General features: G+C 48.0%; 2 protein-coding genes across 4 annotated transcripts in view; one reads left to right on the top strand and one right to left on the bottom strand.

Annotated features, from left to right (window-relative positions):
• The window catches only part of LOC143956355 (uncharacterized), a 141,859-nt gene that overhangs the window by 114,212 nt on the left and 5,453 nt on the right, over nucleotides 1-22,194 (top strand). The window lies entirely within an intron of this gene.
• LOC143956254 (uncharacterized) lies at nucleotides 5,439-22,188 on the bottom strand. Of its 3 annotated transcripts, XM_077466446.1 has the most exons (8): nucleotides 22,072-22,184; nucleotides 21,839-21,968; nucleotides 20,759-20,866; nucleotides 12,581-12,763; nucleotides 12,371-12,494; nucleotides 12,157-12,254; nucleotides 11,955-12,051; nucleotides 5,439-9,985 (listed from the first exon to the last, which is right to left on the bottom strand). In XM_077466446.1, exons 3-8 carry the CDS (start codon nucleotides 20,834-20,836, stop codon nucleotides 8,763-8,765), a joined length of 1,803 nt encoding a protein of 600 aa, XP_077322572.1. In that variant the 5' UTR covers nucleotides 20,837-20,866; nucleotides 21,839-21,968; nucleotides 22,072-22,184; the 3' UTR covers nucleotides 5,439-8,762. The 3 variants fall into 3 exon arrangements, with proteins under 3 accessions (XP_077322572.1, XP_077322571.1, XP_077322573.1); XM_077466445.1 differs by having other exon boundaries at nucleotides 21,839-22,188; XM_077466447.1 differs by having other exon boundaries at nucleotides 5,439-9,958; nucleotides 21,839-22,188.

The following is a 22,194-nucleotide window of genomic DNA, read 5'->3' as shown; positions in this document are numbered from 1 at the left end:
TGGCTGGGCAGTACTTGGCATGGCACACACCTGACTGGGGGGCTAGTGTCGGAACATTGTGGCACTGGTTTCCGTGGTGGGACACCAGGATTTACCTGAAATCCCGGGCCGGTCCCAGTGAATCCAGGACAGTTGGGAGGTATGCCCTCAGCATTAACAGGCATTCACTTTAAGTACTTGAATTCATCCAGAGGTTCGGTACAACTTCATTTTGTTTGTACTTGAGGTAGTTCATAGTAACAGTCTTTGGTAATGTATAATCTTCAATTCAGCAATACACAAGTACCATGTACCTCTACATTGCCCGGTATTAGGGGTGCTGACTACAGCTAAGCTCTTATGAAGAACTCCGGTCTTAAAAGGGCAGTAAATTCACCCCTGCCTACATGCAAGCTCCTTGCAGATGGTATCATGGTTGGGATTTGAACCGAAGACCCCAGAGCTGCACAGCACAAATGTTAACTACTAAACCACCATGCTGTTCCATGTCTGACCAACTACACCTTCAATGATCAATAGGGTTGACACTTTTTCTTCAAGTCAAACCTGAACACTTTTTTTTTTTTTTTTTTTTAAGTATACACTATAGGATTGTAACAGACCTGGGACACCTTTTGGTACTCCAAAGAGAATACTAATGTGGCCCACATAGCGTCCCCCTATTCCTGTCTGAAAAATGTCGGACAGTCCAGGTTTTAAATCATGTGTCCAGGTTTCCGTACACATGGATCAAAACACAGACTGTCCAGGTGAATCTCATACAGGTGGCAACCCTAATGTTCAATGGTGTTCATAATCCGGTCAGTTGACCACTTGATTGAGATAGGATGCGGAAACAATGAAAGCAAGCTTAAGCCCCCGCTCACAGGAAACCGCGCTCCCACTCCCGATTTTCTTAGCACGATTCCCATGCAGAAACACGTGTCATGCATGGGGCAGTCCATTCATTTGAAGGACCCATTGACATTATCGGCAAAATACACAACGTGCTTTTGGTCGCCATACATCTTTGTTGAAAGACAAACCGCGTAAGAACCATGGCAAGATGACAGTGCAAAATCGCTCCTGGCTCAGGGCCAAAATGTCAAATCGCACATCGGCGTGTTCAGTTGCCATTTATTTCTATGGCACATGGTGCGCTGCAATTATGCAAACCAAATAGTGCGACACGTATTGCCCCAAAAATTTTATGGAACAATTTGGTTTGCGCGATTGCAGTGCAATTTGTTGCGCAGCAATCGTGGCAGAAGCACGCTGCGTTTTTAGTTGCCATTGAAATGAACAGCAGCTGAACACACTATTGTGCGATTTGACATTTTAACAGCACGTTTTGAAATCTTTGACAGAATTGCAGAGATTCAAAGTGGCAATGTGTGAACGGAGAATGCTTCTTTGGAGAGACCATCACGCATAGGGCAGCCTATTCAAGCGAATGGGCTGCCCTATGCGTGACGCACATTTCCATGTCAGAATTGTGGAAAATCGCAAAAACATTGTGAGTCAGAACGCAAACTCCTGCTATGAATAGTGTGAACAGGGCCAAATGGGTTGCCCCATGTGTCACTCCAAAGAAGCTCATGGACCACATTTTGGCCCTGAGCCTGGAATGATTTTGTACTCGGGTTGACTCTCACCAACACCTGTCCTGGATCCTTCCTGAATGACTTTACTTCGGACGTATATACCAACTGTCTCCTCCAGCTCTTGTTCCAGGACACCTCTCCATGACTGTTTATGGAGAGGCTCCCTCCCAGCTCCCGGCCTGAGGTACCCCCCCCCCCCCCGCCCAGAAAGGGGGTTCCCTTAGACACAACACTCAGACTAACACGCCATCATCCAGTTCACCCAACAAACAGCCCCCCCCCCCCCCCAGCAGGCTGACCATGGGTATATGTAGGAGGCCTGCCAGTCCTAGTTGGGGATTGGTCAGAGCTCCTCACATGCACCCCATGTCACTCCAGCTCTCTGCCCTGCCCCTCTTCCAGAACGTTCTCCATGGAAACAGAGGCATTGGTCGCTTGACAATCGAAGCAAAATCACGCCGCGTTTGGGGTGCCATTCAAGATAAATGGCACCCATATGTGTGTTGCATGCTTTGCCGTGATTTGGAATCACGGGCAGAATTGCTGCCATTCTTCCTGCAATTACAAATTGCGCATATGTGAACAGGGCCTGTAAAAAAAAAAAAAAAAAAATGGATTGGTAATGTTATGCCCAATGGTTTCTTTTTTTGAACGCGCCCAAAAAAATAGAGAGTGATAATAGTTCCATGCACCATTCAAAATATTGAACAGTTGTTCTGATACTTGGGTGGGCACTCCATGGACTCCAAAAAAATGGCTGCTTTCTGGCGGAGAGCTCTGTGTTCCAAGCCTCCTCTAAACTGCTTCATTATACAGAGAGCTTTTCCCAGAGGACAACACAAGGGTGTCTGGCAACACTAGAGGGGGCTCAAGCTTGCTTTCATCGTCTCCAAATCATATCTCAATCAAGTGGTCAACTAACCGGATTATGAATCTGTATGAGATTCACTCGAACAGTCTGGGTTTTGAATCATGTGTTCGGGTTTCAGGTGGACTGAAATACGGACACATGATTTAAAACATGGGCTGTCCGATTATTCAGACAGGAAAAGTGGGGCACTATGTGGGCCACATTAGTATTCTCTTTGGCTTGCCCAAAGGTGTCCCAGGTCTGGTACAATCTTATAGCGTATACTTAAAAAAAAAAAAAGTGTTCGGGTTTGGCTTGAAGAATAAGTGTCAACCCTATTGATCATTGAAGGTGTAGCTGGTCAGACATGGAACAGCATATTGGTTTAGTAGTTAACATTTCTGCCTTGCAGCTCTGGGGTCTTTGGTTCAGATCCCAAACACAACTTGACAGTTGTTGTTGGATCAGCCAAGGCAGAAGTGGAGGGGGGCAGGTCGGACCTCATAACTAGGGTTAGAAAGGACTTAGAAACATGGGGCAAAGACTACATGTTCTTTGTCCCATAGGGGACAGAACTATAAAAAATGATCATGATAGATCTTTAAAACAGACTCCGAGATCTTCTGTAGCCTCAGAGTTTTCCTGTAATGCCTGCAACAAAGAAACCCCACAAGTCTTCCTCACTCAATAAGCACTCCCCATTAATTGGTATTATGTTTTTTTGACATGTCAACAGCTCTCTGTGCTTATGCCCATCTCCATGTTGGAGGAATAAGGCCATCAAGCCTTACTAATAGAGACAGCAAGTGTGGGAGATTGGAGAAAGAATGTGACCATGTGTTTTTGTCTGTGTGTAGTCACTCTGACACCCCCAGTGCTTTTTTATTTTGTATAATTTTTATTTTCATTTTCAAGTTTTGAACAAAAAAATCAACATAAATGAGGGGTATGGGGGGAGGGGGGATGGGTAGTGGGGGAGAGGGGCAAGGAGAGAGGCATACATTAAACTTTGTCCGTGTACAGGCAGGTGAACATGTCAACAGGGAGGCATTTCTATACATATTGCCCAGACTAACACCCCTCCAGTCCCAGACATTAAGTCCACATGGACAGGCCCTTCCTCCATATTGGAGGAGGGTGGAGTGTTCTTCGGTCATAGTTTAAGAGTTCTTTTACAAATGACTCCCTCCTTATATATAGCAAAGGTGAACTCGGAGTATCTGGGATGGTCTAAAATCTAATGACCAGCCGGGTGGTACAAAAAGCGGATATTGGGTATCCTCAAGTTATAACATGAAAAAAAGAACAAAACTAAACAAAACATTTAACCAGTAGGATAGAAAGAGTAGCGAAGGGAGAACAAATGGAGGAAAAGGTTGGGAAGGGACGAGGAAGCGTATGTAGTGTGTCTCACCAGATTTACTAATGGCTACTTTTGAGTAGAGCCTGTAGTTGTTGACGGAAGGTTCGCCTGGACAAGTCTCCCAAATGATGGATCCGCTAAAGCAAGAAGTGCAACGTCTAGACTGGACGATGCCATAGTTGTGCCCTGTACATGGGTTTTCCAAGCTGTCCATGTGTGCTCGAATTTTCCCCAGGTATCGCTATAGGTGGCTAGCCAACTCTTTGCCTCCATGATCTCCCCCACCTTCCCCAACCAGTCCTGCTCGCTTGGGATCTGCGAGCTTTTCCAGACCCCCAGTGCTTTTAACACACTTTGAGACAAAATTTCTCAAGCAGGCCTCTTTCACACAGCAGCGCCTCCAAACTTCAGCCTGGGGACCAGATGCAGCCCTTTCCTTGCTTTTATTCGGCCCTTGGGGCACTATCTCATCCACTGACACCAATGATGAGGCACAATTCCTCCCAGTGACACCACTGATGGGACACAATTCCTCCCAATGACACCACTGATGGAGTACAGTTCTTCCTAGTGACACCAATGATCAACACAGTTCTCTTACTGACATCAAGATGCGGCATTGTTTACTCCCAACTGATTCCGAGGGATTTTCTACTTCCAGTGACTATGAACTGGCCCCTCCTAAAAGGTATGAAGGACAGTAAACTGGCTTTTTGTTTAAAAAAATTGGAGACCTTTGACATACACCGATCATTCATAACTTTTTGACAGGTTAAGTGAATAACACTGATTATCTTGTTACAATGGCATCTGAAAGTCAGTGGGATATATTAGGCAGCAAGTAAACATGTGGTCCCTAAAGTTGATGTGTTGAAAGCAGAAAAATGGGCATTGCAGTTTGTTGTGTATGGAGCTCTGTAGTCGTAGACTGGTTAGGGTCTCCATGTTGACCCATGTCCACAACCAAAAGCGCCTACAATGGGCACATGAGCATTGGAACTGGACCACGGAGCACTGGAACAAGGTGGCCTGGTCTGATAAATTCAAGAATCGTTTGAGGAACACAACTTTAAAGTGTTGGCTTGGCCTCCAAATTTTCCCTATCTTAGTCCAACTGAATATCTGTGAGATGTGCTGGAAAAACAAATCCAATCCATGGAGGCTGCACCTCCCAACTTACAGGACTCAAAGGATTTGCTACTGATGGCTTGGTGCCAGATATCACAGCAAACCTTCAGAGGTCTAGTGGCGTCTACATCTCAATGGGTCAGAGCTGTTTGGGTGGCAAAAGGGGGACCTACCCAAATTAAAGTGGGTGGTTTTAAAGTTAGGGCTGATTAGGGTATATCAGTTTGCCTAATCACCTTCATCCATTTTTACAGAGCCATCATTCCCAAGAAGTGCAGTTTGGCACGCAAACAGAAAGCATGCCCACTTTTCCCACTAAAATTATTTTTCATCAATATAATGTGCTTTAATTCCAAGGCTCTTCCAACGTACATTGGCAAAAACACCAGGAGTGTCCTTCTCATCCACTTGTCAGCCCATGTATATCAACCTAAAAACAGAACTATGGGTGAAGGACTGATTTAAAGTTTGAGCAGTTCCAGTTGGTGAAAGTATATAAAGCACACGGACTAGATTCATTTATGTGTTTTTATTAACCAGAAATAAGTATAAAAATACATTAAAATACACGAACAAACGTTGCCATTATCTACCAAGAGCCAAACAAAGGTTGCAAAGGACAGTAAATGCTTACAATGAATGGAAATGATGTATGCAAGGTAAGCAGAGCCTTTCTCAAGCCTCAAGACTGGTGGAGAGATCTGTAGATCTGCCACTCTTGGGTCATGTTGACCAACTATAAAAACAGTTACCAGCTGATGCTAAACACAGATCCAGTTTTTTCATTTTGGCTTTTAAGCCTATGAGTCAAGGCTTGGAGGACACCTGCCAGATGCCGCCCTGTCAATTACCTGACCTCCCACATGGTTTCACGTTTTTCATGGTTTTATAAATGTGTAAGGTCAGTTAATTGGACATCAGTCACCCTTAGGGCTCGTTTACACTTGCTTCCAAATGTGGCATTGGACAAACTTTTTTAAAAGCACTCTAAATGCCAATCAAAGCACCTATCACTAATTAAAATGGTTACCTTACAGTCCTGTTCACACGTGTTTTCATTGCTTCACTTCAACAATTATCCCCCCATGTTGCTTTTTTTGGTGTTTCAAAGCATCTCCAAAGCTTCCATAGAAGTCTATGACAACACGCAAAGCACCTGAAGTTTTTGAGAGGCTTTTATTCAGCATTAGCGTTGCTTTGTTTTGGAGGTATTGCAGGTATGAGATATCCCAGGATGCACTGGGAGACCAACAAGCGAACTGGAAAGATGTCATCAGCAGTCACTTCCGGTTCATGTGTATATATTCTGGAAGTGTCTGGTGCAGACGTCACATCTGGTGTGCAGTGAGGAGTAGCAAGAAGGTGAGCGGGTCCGGGCTGGAGCGGAGAAGCTAGCAGACAGAACATGTGGTGTGCAACATGGAAACACTAGAGCAGAAGGTGAGCGGGGACCAGAGAGAGAGAGAGAGAGAGGACTGAGCGGCAGAGGATGAGCAGAGCTGCGGGACCACACAGGTGAAACTAGAAGATGTCAAACTTGGTGTGCAACATGGGAATGCGAGAGAGAGAGAGCGAGAGCGAGAGCGAGAGCGAACCAGCATAGGAGAAGCTAGCAGATGTCACATTTGGTGTGCAACATGGGAACGATACAGCAGAAGGTGAGCGGGGACCAGAAAGAGAGAGGACTGAGTGGCAGAGGATCAGCAGAGCTGGGGGACCAACGTAGGAGAAGATAGCAGATGTCACACTTGGTATGTAACATGGGAACACTATAGTAGAAGGTGAGCAGGGACCAGAGAGGGAGAGGACTGAGCAAAAGAAAAGCAGCAGAGCTGGGGGACCACAACAAGCAACTAGCAGATGCCACGTGTGGTGAGCAGCATGACAACAATATAGGGGGAGGTTAGCAGAGACGTGAGAGAGACAAGGATCAGCAGAGCTGGGGGGTTACTACTGAATGGGGGGGGGGGGATCAACAGAGCTGGGGATCTGCTGAACGAGGGTACTAATGAGTTGGGGGATATGCTGAGTGGGTGTACTACTGAGCCAGGGTTCTACTGGGTCTCTTTAAAGCAAATAGAAAATCAACACACACAGAGCATTTGCCAAGCTTCATTCAAGCTTCAAAAAAAAAAAAAGCATCACGAAGCATAAACATAGCATGTTAAAGAGGCAGGCCCTTTAATGTGTGTTAAAGTCGAAGCAAGTGTAGATGAGCCTTTAAGGTCACCTCTGAGTCAGACTCTAAGTAAAGCTATATAAGGGGGTGAATAACCTTATATTTCTATATATATTCTGCACACATACGATAATTCAAGAGGGAATATAAATCCCCAGTGCCCAATCTTCGACCCAAGAGCCACATGTGGCCTTTGGGACCCCTGAAGATAGTCTATTTTTCCTTACATGACTACTCCAGTCTAGTGAAGGTTACAGGTTGCTTTTTTGTGTGCTGTCCATTCCTTTTCTATGATATTTTATAAGCGATCTTGCTGAACGAGGTATCAACCGAGGTACAAGTATTTTTTTAACTGAACTGTAGGGAGCACAGACATAGGAGTACTGGTTTGTAAAAAGTATGTAATAGCAGCAATCTCTGGTCTCGTAAAATGTGTTTCCGGAAGCATGTTCCTACAAAGAACTCCTATGGCATATGTAGCCCAAAACAATGAAAAAAACAGTACCACTCTACTGCCCCCAAACCTGTGCCAGTCGGGTCAGGATCGGCTTGTCAGTCTCTAGTAGACTTTAAAAAAATGGTGGCCGTACCGTAATGGTGGCTGCACACAGACACTGGCTCCTTGTTGCATAAATATGAATTAGGTGGGTAAAAGATGGCTTCAGCTCCCGTTCTCCACCCGTAGAGAACTCTTCAGGCGCTTTTCATCCCTTCTGGGGCAAAACACATTGGTGGCATCCTCTACAGGTTGAGAACAGGAGCTGAACCCATCTTTTACCCATCTCATTCACATTTATGCAGCAGACAGTGGGTGTCCATATGTACGGCCACCATTTTGTTGAACTCCTATGGCATGTCTATGCCTATGGCAGGTTCTGGCTATCTCCAGTAGAGTGCCTGTAGTCTTAGACCATCTCCTATTGTATGTCCAAAGTCTCTGACCACGTCTTGTAGCATTAAATTCACAGAATATTATGTGTAGCCCTTTGAAGATGTTAAGGTCCGCACATGAAGCCCTCTGCATGTAGAGAGTGGACACTACTAATATAAAGGTTCTGAAGAGCGGTCTCCAAACTTTGGCCCGGGGGCATAAGTGCCCATTTGCTTGCTTTTATCTGACCCTTGGGGCATCAATTCATCAACTGTTGCCAGCAATGGGCCATAATCCCCCCCCCCCACCACAAGATCAATGAAGGGGCACATTTCCTCCCAGTGACCTCAAAAATGGGGCACAACTCCTCCCACTGACACCATTTGGCCCAATGACACCAATGATAGGGCACAATATTCCTCCCACTGGCACCAATAATGGAGACAATGACACCAACAATGAGACACAATTCCTCCCAATGACACTAAAGATGGGAAGATGGGAAATAGTTTTTTTTTCCCCACCGATTTTGGGACCTCCCCCAAAAGTCTAAAGGACAGTGAACATACCTTTGTTTCGAAAGTTTGTAGACTGATGTTCTAGACTAGCCACTAAGGATTGGGGCACTCTAGACTCTTGACCTATCTAGAACTAGTTTCAGTATCTTTCTAAATGATTTTTTGGTTCTTCCTCATGTTGCACGTTTTCACATTGAGCAGCAACATTTAGCTCTCTCTTGTCATTGGTGAAGTTTCTTGAAGTCCACTGAATTGCGCATTTTACTATCCCTATACATGAATCTTCTGGTGTTTATCTAAATGTCCTTTCTGTGTAAAGTGCTTGCCACACTCTGAACAGCTAAATGGTTTTTCTCCTGTGTGAATCCGTAGATGGGTAAGCAACGCTGCCTTTTGCAGAAATTTCTTCCCGCACTCAGTGCAGGAAAATGGCCTCTCACCACTGTGGCTCCTTTCATGGCTGACAAGCTTTGACCTGAAGCTGAAAATTTTCCCACACTCTGCGCACTCGAAGGGCTTCCCTTCTTTATGACTCTCCTGATGATCGACCAAAGCCGACGGGTCCCTGAAACACTTTAGACAATCCAAGCACCAAGAAACCTTTTCGCCGGGATGCGTCATTTGATGCCTGGCCAGACCTGCTGAACTTTGGAATCCTTTTCCACACTGACCACACCAAAAAGGCTTCTGGCCTTTGTGTGCCCTCTGGTGTTTGACCAGCCCGACCTTTTGCGCAAAACGTTTCCCGCACTCTGGACAGGTGAACGGCTTCTCTCCCGTGTGAATTCGGAGATGCAAGGTAAGTGCGGACCTATGACTGAAATGCTTGCCACATACAGTGCACGACAGCAGCTTTTCCACCCTAAGGGCTTTCTGATGTTCTGTCAAAGATGACGTATCCTTTAAACGTTGCCCGTGTCTGGAGCGCAAATATGGCTCCTCCCTTTTGTGGTGTGTGAGACCCGTTTTGCGGGTGAAGGGTTTTCTGCGATCTGTTTTTTTATGTTTTTTCTGGTGCGCGATTAAAACCGGATGGCTTCTAAAACATTTTTCGCACTGAGTGCATTCATAGGGCTTTTCACCTGTGTGAGTTCGCTTGTGGTTTTCAAGAGTAATTTTCTGCGCAAAGCGTTTATCACAAATCAGACAGGGAAAGGGGCGTTCTCCCGTATGGATCCTCCGATGGGTAGCCAGTAGCGACCTGTAGCCGAAACATTTCCCGCACTCAGTGCACTGAAATAGCTTCTTAGTGGAATGAATCTTTTGGAGGTGATCAAGTTCTGCCTTCTGAGGAAAACACTTTTCCCATCCAGGGCTAGGCTGTGTAAGATTATCAGTAAGAGGTTTCTCATCGCTAGAGGCATCTAGAGATTTATTCAACCTAATACGTCCTTGACGGGTATTTACAGCGCTGATGTTTCCTTCTGGAGAACCTCCTGTGATGTTCTCATCTTCTACATCAAAGTCTGAAGACAAAAGGAGATATTTATCTTCTAAAGGAGAAAAAAAAAAAAAAAAACACAAGGGACCCAGTCAGTAAAGCAAAAAAAAAAAAATTTCAAATTAAAAGGTTACCGTTTCCTAAGCAGTACCAGTCAGATCATGTCCTTTGTTTTATTGCTTCACTTTAACGTTTCCTATGCAGTACCAGTCAGATCAGAGGTGTAACTAGAACCCTCAGGGGCCGGTTCAAAAAAAACATTAAAAGGGCCCCCAGCTGAATGTCAGCTGCTTAGCTTCACACTTCCCACAGTGCACACACAGGAGGAGAGGGGGAGGAGGAGAAGAAGCAGATTGGCTCTCTCCTCTCCCATCCATGTGAGGGAGGGAGTGAGTGAGTGAGTGAGTGAGTGAGTGAGTGAGTGAGTGAGTGAGGAGGGGAGGGTAGGGAGGGGGGAGGGTAGGGTAGGGAGGGAGAACTACCAGTGCAGGCTCTGGGCTGTATGAGAGAGATGCACTCAGCTCAGAGCACTGTGGCCAGCAACCCCGCTGGGGCCTCCTGAGAGTGCAGAGCACCAGGGATGGTCGCAAGTGCAACCTTTGCTGCCCTGGTAGTTCTGCCATTGAGTCAGATCATATCCTCCATTTTATTGCTTAATCTTACCGTTTCCTAAGCAGTACCAGCCTGATCATGTCCTCCGTTTTATTGCTTCACCAGTAATTCAGCTAATTACAACCAGTGACAATGGGGTTGATTTATTAAATCTGGTGCAGCTCTGCATAGAAACCAATCAGCTTCCAGGCTTTATTGCCAAAGCTTCATTGAATGAGCTGAAGTTAGAAGCTGATTGGATACCATGCACAACTGCACCAGATTATGCACTCTTTCGTTTTAGAACAATAACCTTATTGTGTCTAATGAGTATGGTGCCCAGTTCTACGATTAGGCAAGCCATAGATGTTGCAATTTTCTTTCTTGTAACCATGACTTACAGGAAAGAAAATCACTTGATTCCCCCCATCAACGCAGTCAGTGTTGATGGGAGAATTCCTCCAGTGGCGCTATGGTGTTCTCCCAGCACGGGGAGCCAACCCTGCTGGGAGAACACAGTGATTATTGTTTCTGCGGAAAATCGCATGTAAAAATCTGACATGCTGGTTGTACACAAGTCGATTGAGGGATCGACGGTACAATCAGCCTGCCCATAGACGGATCGAATCTCGGCCGGTTCAGCAGGGAAAGGGCCGAGATTCGAATAGTCTATTATGGCCGGCCTAACTCTTGACTACAGTTCATTGTTGGCCATCTCACCCTTCTGTTGCAGAAGAGAACACCAAATGTCTTACCAAACCTACTTTGAGGTCCCTGCTGAACCGGCTGGAATTCGAACCACTCATGGCCGACTTAAAGCCTCATGCACATTTTACGTTATAAAAACGGCGGTAGAATGAGTTTTGCAGTAGCAATTTTCAGCGTTTTTTAGCATTTTTTTTTTTAAGCAAAACTATACTCTCGCAAAAGCTTAAGGGTTCAAAAAACACTAATAAACACCTAATAGCCACTATTTTAAGTGTTTGTAAGCTTTTATCAGAGCCAGACTGTTTTTACAGATGAAAAATTCCTCTCAAAACCCACTAGTTCTGGGGGGTTTTTCCAACCAGAAAACTCCCATGCTAACAAATATAACAGCTTATGTGTTCATGGACATGCTGGGGAGTTTACTGGCTGCAGAAAAAAAATGCCTGCAGCCAAAAACAGCAGCCGTAAGAACGTCTAGTGAGCATGAGGCCTAACTCTTGACTACAGTCCATTGGTGGCCATCTCACCCTTCTGTTGCAGAGGAGAACACTAAAAGTCAAACCACTTCTACTTTGAGGACCTCAATATATAGTAGATAGATAGATAGTGGTGTAATGATTTCTCTTCTATAGGCTAACAAAAAAAATAGGGTTTGGCAATGTATAGGTAAGAGATTACTAAAGGGCAACCAAATAAACTTTTCTGTAATGTTTATCACTCACCTGAGCTCATGTCTGAGGCACTTTCTTCCTCCCAAGATGGATCATCGTCATCCGTCTCAACTTCATCAACGGCTTTCTTTCTAATCCAGGTTTTTCCCTAAACAATCCACAAAACAACTCAGTAACTAAATTAGCAACCTGACACAAAACCAAAATTGTAGAGTCACTTTGGTATTCGGCAAAAATCCTCAGTTCCACCTACCTGAACCTGGTGAGGGATGGTGTGATCTTCCAATGTGGTGTCCCGGGAATACAGAGGACGGGGACATCTCTCTGGTGGGTTCCCATTACTGGATCCATCTGTAGGAAACACACACACTGACTGAATACATTGTTTCTATGTGTTTATCAGATGATGGGGGATCTAGGTGGACCCTCCGTACTGCTCTCTCCTTTACAATAAAGTCTCCTCTTACCCGGTGATGTGAGGGGCGGCTGATTGTCCATCATGACATCCTCGTAGAGATCCTTGTGTCCTTCTAAATACTCCCACTCCTCCATGGAGAAATAGACAGTGACATCCTGACACCTTATAGGAACCTGACACACACAATGATACAGTCACCATCCAGACACTTCCCTTGTCTGTTACTGGATAATGTCCCAGAATTCCCGGCACCGCTCACCTCTCCTGTCAGCAGCTCCATCATCTTCTGGGTGACTTCTAGAATCTTGTTGTTCCTTTCGGGTGTCAGGGAAGGAGTCGGAGGTTCCATTTTGGGTTCCTGGCTCCTGCTCAATCTTCTTGACACACGGGGACTGCTCCTGAGTGTCACATGATTAAGAGTCTCCTTCAAAGGTCCATAATGCTGCAAAATGACAAGGAAAATACAATGGTAATTATAATCAGGGCTTTTTTTCAGAACTTAGCAAGCGCAGGGTTCAGGAGTGCTCTACGGAACACCTCATTCACTTGTGACAATGCACTGATCCCGGCGGCTCCACACAGAGTGTGCAGTGTGTGGAGAAACAGGCCTCAGCCACAGAAGGTACTAGAGCCAGTCCGGCTGCAGAGAGGTGAAATGTAAGCATGTGGAGGATGGTGAAGCTCTGAAGGCGGTGCGGGGGGGGGGGGGGGAATATGAGGGCAGTAGAGAGGGTTGTGATCAAAGCTGAGGGATTGGGGGGTGGTGAAGAGGTCAGAGCTAAGGGTGCAAAAAGTGAGATGAGGATGGGGAATGCAGTTATACAGCTGTGGAAGAGGCCTGAAACCTGCACTGTGTGTGTATAGTACTCCTGAACCCGCAATGTGTGTGTAGAAAACTTCTGAACCCTGCACTGTGCGCTTAATGCACTTCCTGAACCTGCAATCTGTGTAGCACACTCCTGCACCCCACACTCTGTGTGAAAGCAATCTTGAACACTGAGCTCTGTGCGTAGAGCACTCCTAAACCCTGCGCTATGTCCGTAGAGAACTCCTGAACCCCGCGCTCTGTCCGTAGAGCACTCCCGCACCCTGTGCTCTGTCCGTAGAGCACGCTTGAACCCTGCGCTCTGTCTGTAGAGCACTAACGCACCCCTCATTCTGTCCGTAGAGAACTCCTGAACCCCACGCTCTGTCCGTAGAGCATTCACGCACCCTGCGATCTGTGCGTAGAGCACACCTGAACCCGTGCTCTGTGCGTAGATTACTCCTGAATCTTCCACTCAATGTTTTTTTACAAACAACGTGGTGGTTTATTGAGAATGTATCATACAAAAAAGAAACTGTACAGACATTGGTCAATACAAAGATCGCGACAGCGGGAGACTTAAAAAAAAAAATGCATCCTGTGTGGCAAGGGGGGCGCGCAGGTCCCCAATACATCAATATGAGCAAAATACTGAAAGAAACACATAAAAACAGAAACGAAAGTATACATAAGCAGCAAGGGGAACGGGTCCATAAGGCGAATCCAAGGGGACATTACATCAGGGGAACATAGATTTCACCAGAGCAATATTCTCATTGCGCAGTGCAGTGCCGACCCTCTTTAGTCCGATTACGCAGGGTCACCTAGCCCTTGTGAGGGAAGCTCATTGCAAGTGGCGGCCTCATTCAACCATGTGTCCCAGATTTTAGCATACTTAGAGTGACAACCCCTATGGGCATATAGTTCTTTCTTGTACGGGAGTACCTGATTGATCGCAGCCACCCATTCCTGAAACGTGGGGGGCTGGACTTGTAGCCATTTTCTCGCCACCAGTAACCTAGCCATAAATAAAGATTCATGTAAAAATATCTTGTGGTACTTGTCCGAGTCTGGATCAGGGAAAACCCCCAAAAGGCACTGTTTGGGGCATAGTGTCAGAGGTGACCCCATCTTGTCGTGGATAAATCTAACAATTTGAGACCAGAAACATTGAATCACTGGGCAAGACCACAGGATATGAAAAAAGGTGCTTTGTAGGCTACCACACCTGGGGCAGAGGGGGCTGTAATCTGGTTTATATTTAGCAATACGCATCGGGGTCAAGTACGTTCTATGTAGAATATTCAGGTGGGTGAACCGGTCCGAGAGTCTAGGTGAGACCTTTTTACCAGCATCCAGGGCATCTTCCCATTCATCATCCTCAAATCCCCCAACATCCTCCAGCCACCTCCCCTTAAGTGCCTCCGACAGTACAATCGCCGGGGGTCGAGTCAAAAGATTGTATATGCTAGAGATCAGTTTACGTGGGTCTTGCCCCATGAGCACATCCACCACCGCCAGGCCCTCCACCCCAGGTGGGGACTGCCCAAATTGTGCCTGAAGAGCATGGCGAAGCTGGAGGTACCTGTAGAGCATGGAGTTCGAGAGCGCAAATTCTTCCTTAAGTTCTTGAAACGATTTCAGCACCCGGCCTCGGTATAAGTCGGAGAGAAATCTAACCCCATGCGTGAGCCAGACCGAGTATCCCGGAAGCAGGCGCAATTCGCCCAAGCCGGGGTTATCCCAAAGTGGGGTGTGGGAGTGGGTCTCAGGAAAAGCCAGCTTTCTACCCACCACCTCCCAAATCCTGCAATGTGCATAAAGGAGTCCTCTGCTACCTCCCCGGATGTCCGCCGAGGCGCAGGCTTTAAAGATCATTTGGAAGGGATGGGTGATCAAGTGTCCACGCCTGGGGCAAACAAATGCTAAATACCTATCCCTGTCCTGTTTGTCCAGGTGGAAAAAGTGGGACACCTGGGCCGCCAGGTAGTACAGGGCGAAGTCCGGCAGGGCCGCCCCTCCCAGATCCCCAGGACACTTCAACACTTGCCACGATAATTTGTGTCGCTGCGAGCCCCAAACAAAGGAATTTAGCAAGGCTTCTATGGATTTAAACAGCCGCAGGGGTAAATAAACAGGGGAGTGCCAAAATGCGTATAAAAACCCCGGCAAAATAATCATTTTTACTAGGTTTATTCGACCCAGAACACCCAGAGGAAGCTTGGCCCACGTCTTAATTTTGACCTTCATGGAAGCTACCAAGGGATCTATGTTTAGCCTAATGTAATCCTCGGGGGATCTGGTGACATAGACACCTAAATATTTTATCGTACTTACCCGCAGGAGGGGGGCAGAGGCCTCAACTTCGGAGGGGACACCCAGATCCACGGGCAAAATTTGGGATTTCTCCCAGTTAATTTTAAGCCCCGAGTGAGCTCCAAACAACTGGATCGTCTCAAGAGCCGCCCGGAGGGAGGGGCCTGTATCCGCCAGATACAGCAGCATATCATCTGCATACAGGCTAATCCTCTCCTCCAGGCTGTCACACTCAAGCCCCCGGATATCAGGGTGCCCCCTGAGAGCCGCCGCCAGCGGCTCCACCGCTATAGCATATAGCAATGGGGATAGGGGGCAGCCCTGCCTAGTACCCCGAGAGAGAGGGAAGGGGGACGACACCCGCCCATTAACCAAGATCCTGGCACAAGGGCCGCTATACAGGAGGCGTATCCATTTAATAAAACGGGGTCCGAAGCCAAAGCGCTGTAAACAGCTCCACAAATACCTCCACTCCACTGAATCGAACGCTTTGGCTGCGTCCAAAGAAATCACCGCTCTAGCCCCCACCTGGTCATGCTGCGCCTGCAGGTTCATGTGAAGCCTTTGCAAATTATAAGCCGTATTTTTGGAAGGCATGAACCCCGTCTGGTCTGGATGGATCAGGTCCAGGATAACCGCATTCAGACGGATAGCCAGGACCTTGGCCAGGATCTTGATGTCTAGCTGAAGTAGGGAAATAGGCCTATAGGACTCGGGGAATTCCAAATTCTTCCCAGGTTTGGGGATGAGGACTATGTAAGCCTCACGCATTGAGGGAGGGAGAGAATCCGACTCAAATATATGAGAAAACAGTTCATGCAGCCTAGGAGTCAGGAAATCAGTATATTTTAGATAAAATTCAAGGGGGAGCCCATCCGACCCAGGAGCTTTGGACAAATTTAGCGAGGACATCGCCTCCGCGATCTCCTCGGTGGTAATAGGGGCCTCCAGGAGCGCTATCTGAGCTAGCGTAAGCGAGGGCAGGTCGAGATTCTCGAGCAGCCCGCCCACCCCGTCCCCAGCGTTAGAGGCTGTCGAGAGGTATAGTGATGCATAAAATGCTCTAAACTCCTCAGCTACCGCGTCGGGGTCAGAAATCAGCACTCCATCAGAGCCACGTAGGGAGACTACCGTGGGGGGCCGCTGGTCCATATGCGCCAAATAGGCCAGCAGGCGACCAGCCCGCTCGCCACATTCATACACCCTTTGCCTGATGTGGAATACATTCCTCTCCGCCCGCTCTATATGCAAACCATTCACCACTCTAGATTGTAGTTTGAGAAAATCAGCCTTACTCAGGGAAGGGTCTCCCACAAACTCCTGCTCAGCAACAGACAGTTGGTGTTCCGCCTGAAGCAACGCCTCGGCAGACGATCGGCGATATTGCGAAATTTGGCGGGCCATGTACAGCCGAGCATGTGCCTTGAACGAGTCTCATACCAGCGTAAAAGGGGCCGTACCGCGGTTCATATCGAAAAACAGTTCCCATTCCGACCCCGCGTCCTCCAATCTGGGGGTCACCCCCAACCAGAAAGGATTCAATTTCCAGGAATAGGATTGTGGAGGGCCCGGGAGGCGCAGCACGACCCAGTACGGGGCGTGATCCGAGAGCACGCGCGGGTTAAACCCCACCTCCCCCAAATAGGGGAGAAGAGGGCGTGAAATAAAAATAAAGTCAATCCGAGACATAGTGGAATGCGATGCCGAAAAACAGGAGTATTGTTTGCCCGTGGGGAAACTATGTCGCCAGGTGTCCACCAGAGCAAGCTCCAGGAAAAACCTGCCAAACCTAGTAAGCCCCGGTGACAGCGCGGGGGGGGGGAGTCAACACAAGCCTGTCTAGATCTCTATGTGCGACATTGTTGAAGTCCCCCAGCCACACCGCCGGGACAGTAGGGAATTGGGACATGAACGCCAAGCCCTCATTTAGTACAGTAAACTGAAAAGGGGGAGGGATATAAATAGCTAAAAGAAGAAGTTCCTTACCATTAATGCGGGCATGTAAAAATAGAAACCGCCCCTCAGGATCAGATTTAAGCAGGATAAGTAAAAATTGCACAGACTTGGACACCAGGAGCGCTACACCCCTGGAGTTAGTAGAGAACGGGGCCTGGTATACCCAGCCCACCCATGGTTTTTTAAGCGTCAGCAGCAGGTGGCCAGTAAGATGAGTCTCCACCAGGACCACTATGTCTGCTTTTTGAGCTTTGAGATAGGTCAGGACCGCACTGCGCTTCTGCTTCGCCCTGATCCCCCTAACATTCCAAGTGAGACATTTCAAACTGCCCATTACAGAGATCTCTTAGATATGCTAGAATGGAAGAACCTGCACCCCCACCCGCCACCCACAACACAGAAAGAAATCAACAGGATTCCCATCCCACTGTCACAAAGATACACCGACCAACATGCAATTCTTATACATTGGCACAGCCCATACCACCATAGAAAACTTAAAAAACTAAACATTGATAGAAATATAATGTAACATACACCGGGCCGTGCGGCGTGACCCCGGCCCGACCAAAAGGCCAAAGCCAGGGCCCGACACCGCCCGGCCCAGGGAAACCAGGCTTGAAACTCGAGCCCGCAAACCTGCGGCTCACGGGACCCTGGGTAGGCCCCATTAGAACATAAACCTAATGTGACGGTTATACTCTGAAGATCGAGCAACACCGTGAGGAGCATGGTCACCGGGTGCATCCGCGGATGGTCCAAAAGCCGCGGAGTGCAATATGCAGGCCAACGACCCGCGACCGTCCGGGGTACCATAACAGTTCAGAGTCCGCTGGAAAAACAGAAATCAGTCAGTAGGCAAACAAATGGTGGAACATCTTAGGCAGGAACACAATCAAGCCTGGAAAGTAACGGCTTTGGCAATAAGGAGACGGTAAAGGGCGGGGAGGGGGGGCCAGGGGGGAGAAGGGGCTCAGGAGAGAGAGAATCGGGGAAGGATATCAGGAGTTTGGGATGGGATCCGGGGTGAGGAGATCTCCATACTGTCAGCAAAAAAAAGGGGGGGCGTCCGGGCCAGGTCATCATGCCACCGCGTTCAGCGGGGCGGCGAGAAAGTACAGTACCTTGCCAAAAAGCACATGCAGTCCAGGAAGCAGGATCTAGTTCGCCTCATACCTCTATGGTCCCATCAAACAGAGCGTCCCGACATCCGATAGCAGCACGAAGGTCTAAGCTGCCTCCCGCTGCGGTGCCGCTCTGTTCTCCAGCCAGCCGAACACCGCCTCCGGGGTATCAAAAAAGTGAGCCCTGTCCTCTCCCGCGACCCGGAGACGAGCTGGAAAAAGCATGGCATAAGAGTAGTGATGTATGCGCAGCTGGCGCTTAGCTTCAGCGAAGAGCGCTCTCTTCTTTTGAACCTCCGCAGAGAAATCCGGGAAAACCTTGATCTCGGTGTTGTGGTAGGGGATATTGCCCTTCAGTCGCGTCAGGCGCAGGACAGCATCCCTGTCCCGAAAGTTTAAAAATTTCGCAATAAAAGTCCTGGGGGGAGCCCCCTGCGGGGGAGGCTTTGCGGGCATGCGATGGGCCCTTTCCACCGCAAAGGATGAGGAGAACTCCCCACGGCCAAAGGAGGAGGTCAGCAACTGTTCAAGAAATGCGGGAGGATCGTTGCCCTCCACGCTCTCAGGTAGGCCGACAAAGCGTAGATTACACCGTCGCAATCGGTTCTCCATATCGTCTTGCTTCGCCAGGACCGTGGAAAGCTGGTGTTGCAGGCGCTCAGTAATCGTCTGAAGCGGGGACAGGTCGTCCTCCACACGGCTGATTCGGGTCTCCGTCTCAGTCACCCGGTCCCGCAGCTTCTGCACATCTTGCCGGAGGAGAGAAACGTCCACCTTTACCTCCTCTATTTTCCCCATGAGAGCGCTCTTGCAGTCCAGGATAGCTTCCAGAACTCGAGCATCAGGGTCAGGCGCGGCAGAGGAGGAGGGGGGAGACGCACCATCAGCGGCCATGTTGCCCTTCTCCGCGTGGCGGAATTTAGCCAGTTTAGCCGCCGCTTCCAGCTTCGCTTTAGAGGGAGACATGTCCCCTGCGTGCCCGGGATATTCAGGGTTCCGCAATAGCTTAAATAAGAGCGAGAAATAGCCTCAGGATAATAGGAAACGGATAGCAATCCAGCGGAGCTCACTCACAACGCTCCTCACGCCATGCCGGTCCAGGCCACGCCTTCCACTCAATGTTTAACTCAATCCTGAACCCTGCACTCTGTGTGTAGTGCACTCATAAACCCCACATTCTAGGCTCTGTGCCTAGAGCACTCCTGAACTCTGCACCCTGTATATAAAGGTATTCCTGAACCTTGTACCCTGTGCATAATGCATTTCTGAACCCTGCACTCCGTGTGTAGTGTGCTACTGAATCCTGCATTTTTGGCATGCTGAACTCCTGAACCCTGCAAAATGGACTCCTGAACCCTGCACAATACCCTGTTAAGATCCTTCCATGTTTAGTGCAATTTGGCCACACCCACCATTTGACTCATCAAACACTTCACATCGCTACATGCCCTCACAGACAGGGTCCTGCTCCCTAAGACCCTACACCTAGTCTCGGAAAAAAAGCCCTGAATATAACACAGCAACTTGGATAACTGCTCCTAGGTTTTTTTAACTAGAGATAAGAGTTATGTCATGTGACCTCCCAGAATCCTCCTCACCTCTCCGGTCAGGTAAGTGTTTTATTAACCGATTGCCGACCTCTGTGTGACTATTTACGTCGGCAGAATGGCACAGCTGCGCAAATGGAAGTACCTGTATGTCCCCTTTAAACAGTGGCATGAGTGTGACCGTGGGTCCCGCGGACTCGATGTCCGCCGGGTGCCCGCAATCGTGTCACGGAGCTACAGAACGGGGAGAACAAGGCATTTCCCCGTTCTGCCTAGTGACAGGACAGAGATCTACTGCTCCCTGCCATCGGGAGCAGTGATCACTGTCATATCACTTGTAGCCCATCCCCCTCACAGTTAGAATCACTCCCTAGGACACGCTTAACCCCTTCCCTGCCTAGTGTCATTTACACAGTAAATCAGTGCAATTTTATAGCACTGATCGCTGTATAAATGACAATGGTCCCAAAATAGCGTAAAAAAGTGTCCGACATAACAGCTCAACTGCAGACAGCGGCGCATTGCGAGGGGAATATCTCCTAAACCGTACAGGTTTAGGAGATATTTTTTTCCCCTACAGGTAAGCCTTATTATAGGCTTTCCTGTAGGTAAAAGTACCTAAATCGACTATACAACCACTTTAATAGAGATAAGAGTGATGTCATGTGACCTCCCAGAATCCTCCTCACCTCTCCGGTCAGCAGGTAGATGATCTCCAGGGTGAGCTGTATTATCCTCTCCGGCACGTGACTCTGGTCCTCATGCATCCTGGGGTCGGCTATCACATGGGGAGGATCCTGAAGTCAGAAAATAGGAAAAATATTATACACACAGAATTAATGTAAACAAAAAACAGTTATTAGGATATTAAAATCGCCATTGACTAATGCACACCCTCTGAAATCATAAATCAGGCTGTAAGCCATCAGAAAAAAAAAAAAGATGATTGGTTGGTCGGGTTGAAGCCAACTGTGTATGAATTTATACTATTTAGCTCTGGAGATCATGGACCATCCCATCCAAGGCCACCCCAAACACTGCATGCCCTTACCCCACATTAGTTCACACTAGGGTTGCCACCTCATCCCTTTAAACCCGAACACATATTAATTACACAGTTTCTGTGGCTGATTAAAGCGGGAGTCCGCCGTTTTTTTTTTTTTAAAGCCAGCAGCTACAAATACTGCAGCTGCTGACTTTTAAAATAATGACACTTACCCGCCCAGCGCGCCCGCGATGTCGGCACCCGAAGCCGATCTGTCGGGTGCTCTCGCCGCCATCTTGGGTATGGGAATCAGGAAGTGGAGCCTTGCGGCTTCATTTCCCGGTTCCCTACTGCGCATGCGCGAGTCGCGCTGCGCAATAAGGATGGTCCCCGCTGTCTCTGGGATCCGTGTGTTTCCCAGCAGGCAGCGGGGGACCTTCGGAAAGGGGCGTAGATTCTGCGGAAAGGGGTGTACCTTCTGCAGATATCTATGCCGGAAGTGGGTGCAGATACCTGTACTGTACAGGTATCTGCACCCCCCACCCCCTCCCCCCTGAAAGGTGCCAATTGTGGCGCCGGAGGGGGGGGAGGGTTCCAATGAGCAGAAGTTCCACTTTAGGGTGGACCTCCGCTTTAAGGTGATAATTAAACTCACTTGGTGCCTTATCTGCATGAAATTGGCCTCAGAACCCGTGTAATTCATATGTGTTCGGGTTTAAAGGGATGAGGTGGCAACTCTAGTTCACACCGTGAGGAGCGAGACTTGTCTGGATGATAAACCCACCTATACAATTATGATCATTTCTGCATGTAGCATCTCCTGGTCAAATTAGCTTGCGTTTCCTTCTCATCAGACTTCTCTATACTCCATGTTACGCCGGATGCTGATTTGGATCAGGGACGCCTGGCTGTACCTATAAACAGAACCGGAAGGAAGAAAATGAAATGGAGGGTGGGATAGAAGGAATTGTCTGCTACCAGTACAATTAATGGCTGCCTTGGCTTTTTTCCCTTGACCTCTGACCCGGAACTTCCTTTCCATGTACTTCCTGCCTGTCCTTTTCAGAGAGGGGTCTGTTGTGGAGGCCACATGTTTCCTGTGACAGTGAAGCTGCAGAGATTCACAATAAAGTTCGGGAG

The sequence above is a fragment of the Lithobates pipiens genome, unplaced genomic scaffold (assembly GCF_037356315.1).
Source record: "Lithobates pipiens isolate NorthernLeopardFrog02 unplaced genomic scaffold, aLitPip1_a1.2 Scaffold_35, whole genome shotgun sequence".
Taxonomy (NCBI): Eukaryota; Metazoa; Chordata; class Amphibia; order Anura; family Ranidae; genus Lithobates; species Lithobates pipiens.
This window is presented reverse-complemented; position numbering and strand designations above follow the sequence as displayed.

What these genes read in the sequence shown, in the direction of transcription:
- LOC143956254 (XM_077466445.1), bottom strand. Translation starts at nt 20,836, where the DNA reads ATGCATGAGGACCAGAGTCACGTGCCGGAGAGGATAATACAGCTCACC. An exon ending in TGGAGCTGCTGACAGGAGAG is followed by an intron (nt 12,495 to 12,580) that starts GTGAGCGGTGCC and finishes TGTGTGTGTCAG; the next exon opens with GTTCCTATAAGGTGTCAGGA. An exon ending in TGCCTCAGACATGAGCTCAG is followed by an intron (nt 9,986 to 11,954) that starts GTGAGTGATAAA and finishes TTTCTCCTTTAG; the next exon opens with AAGATAAATATCTCCTTTTG.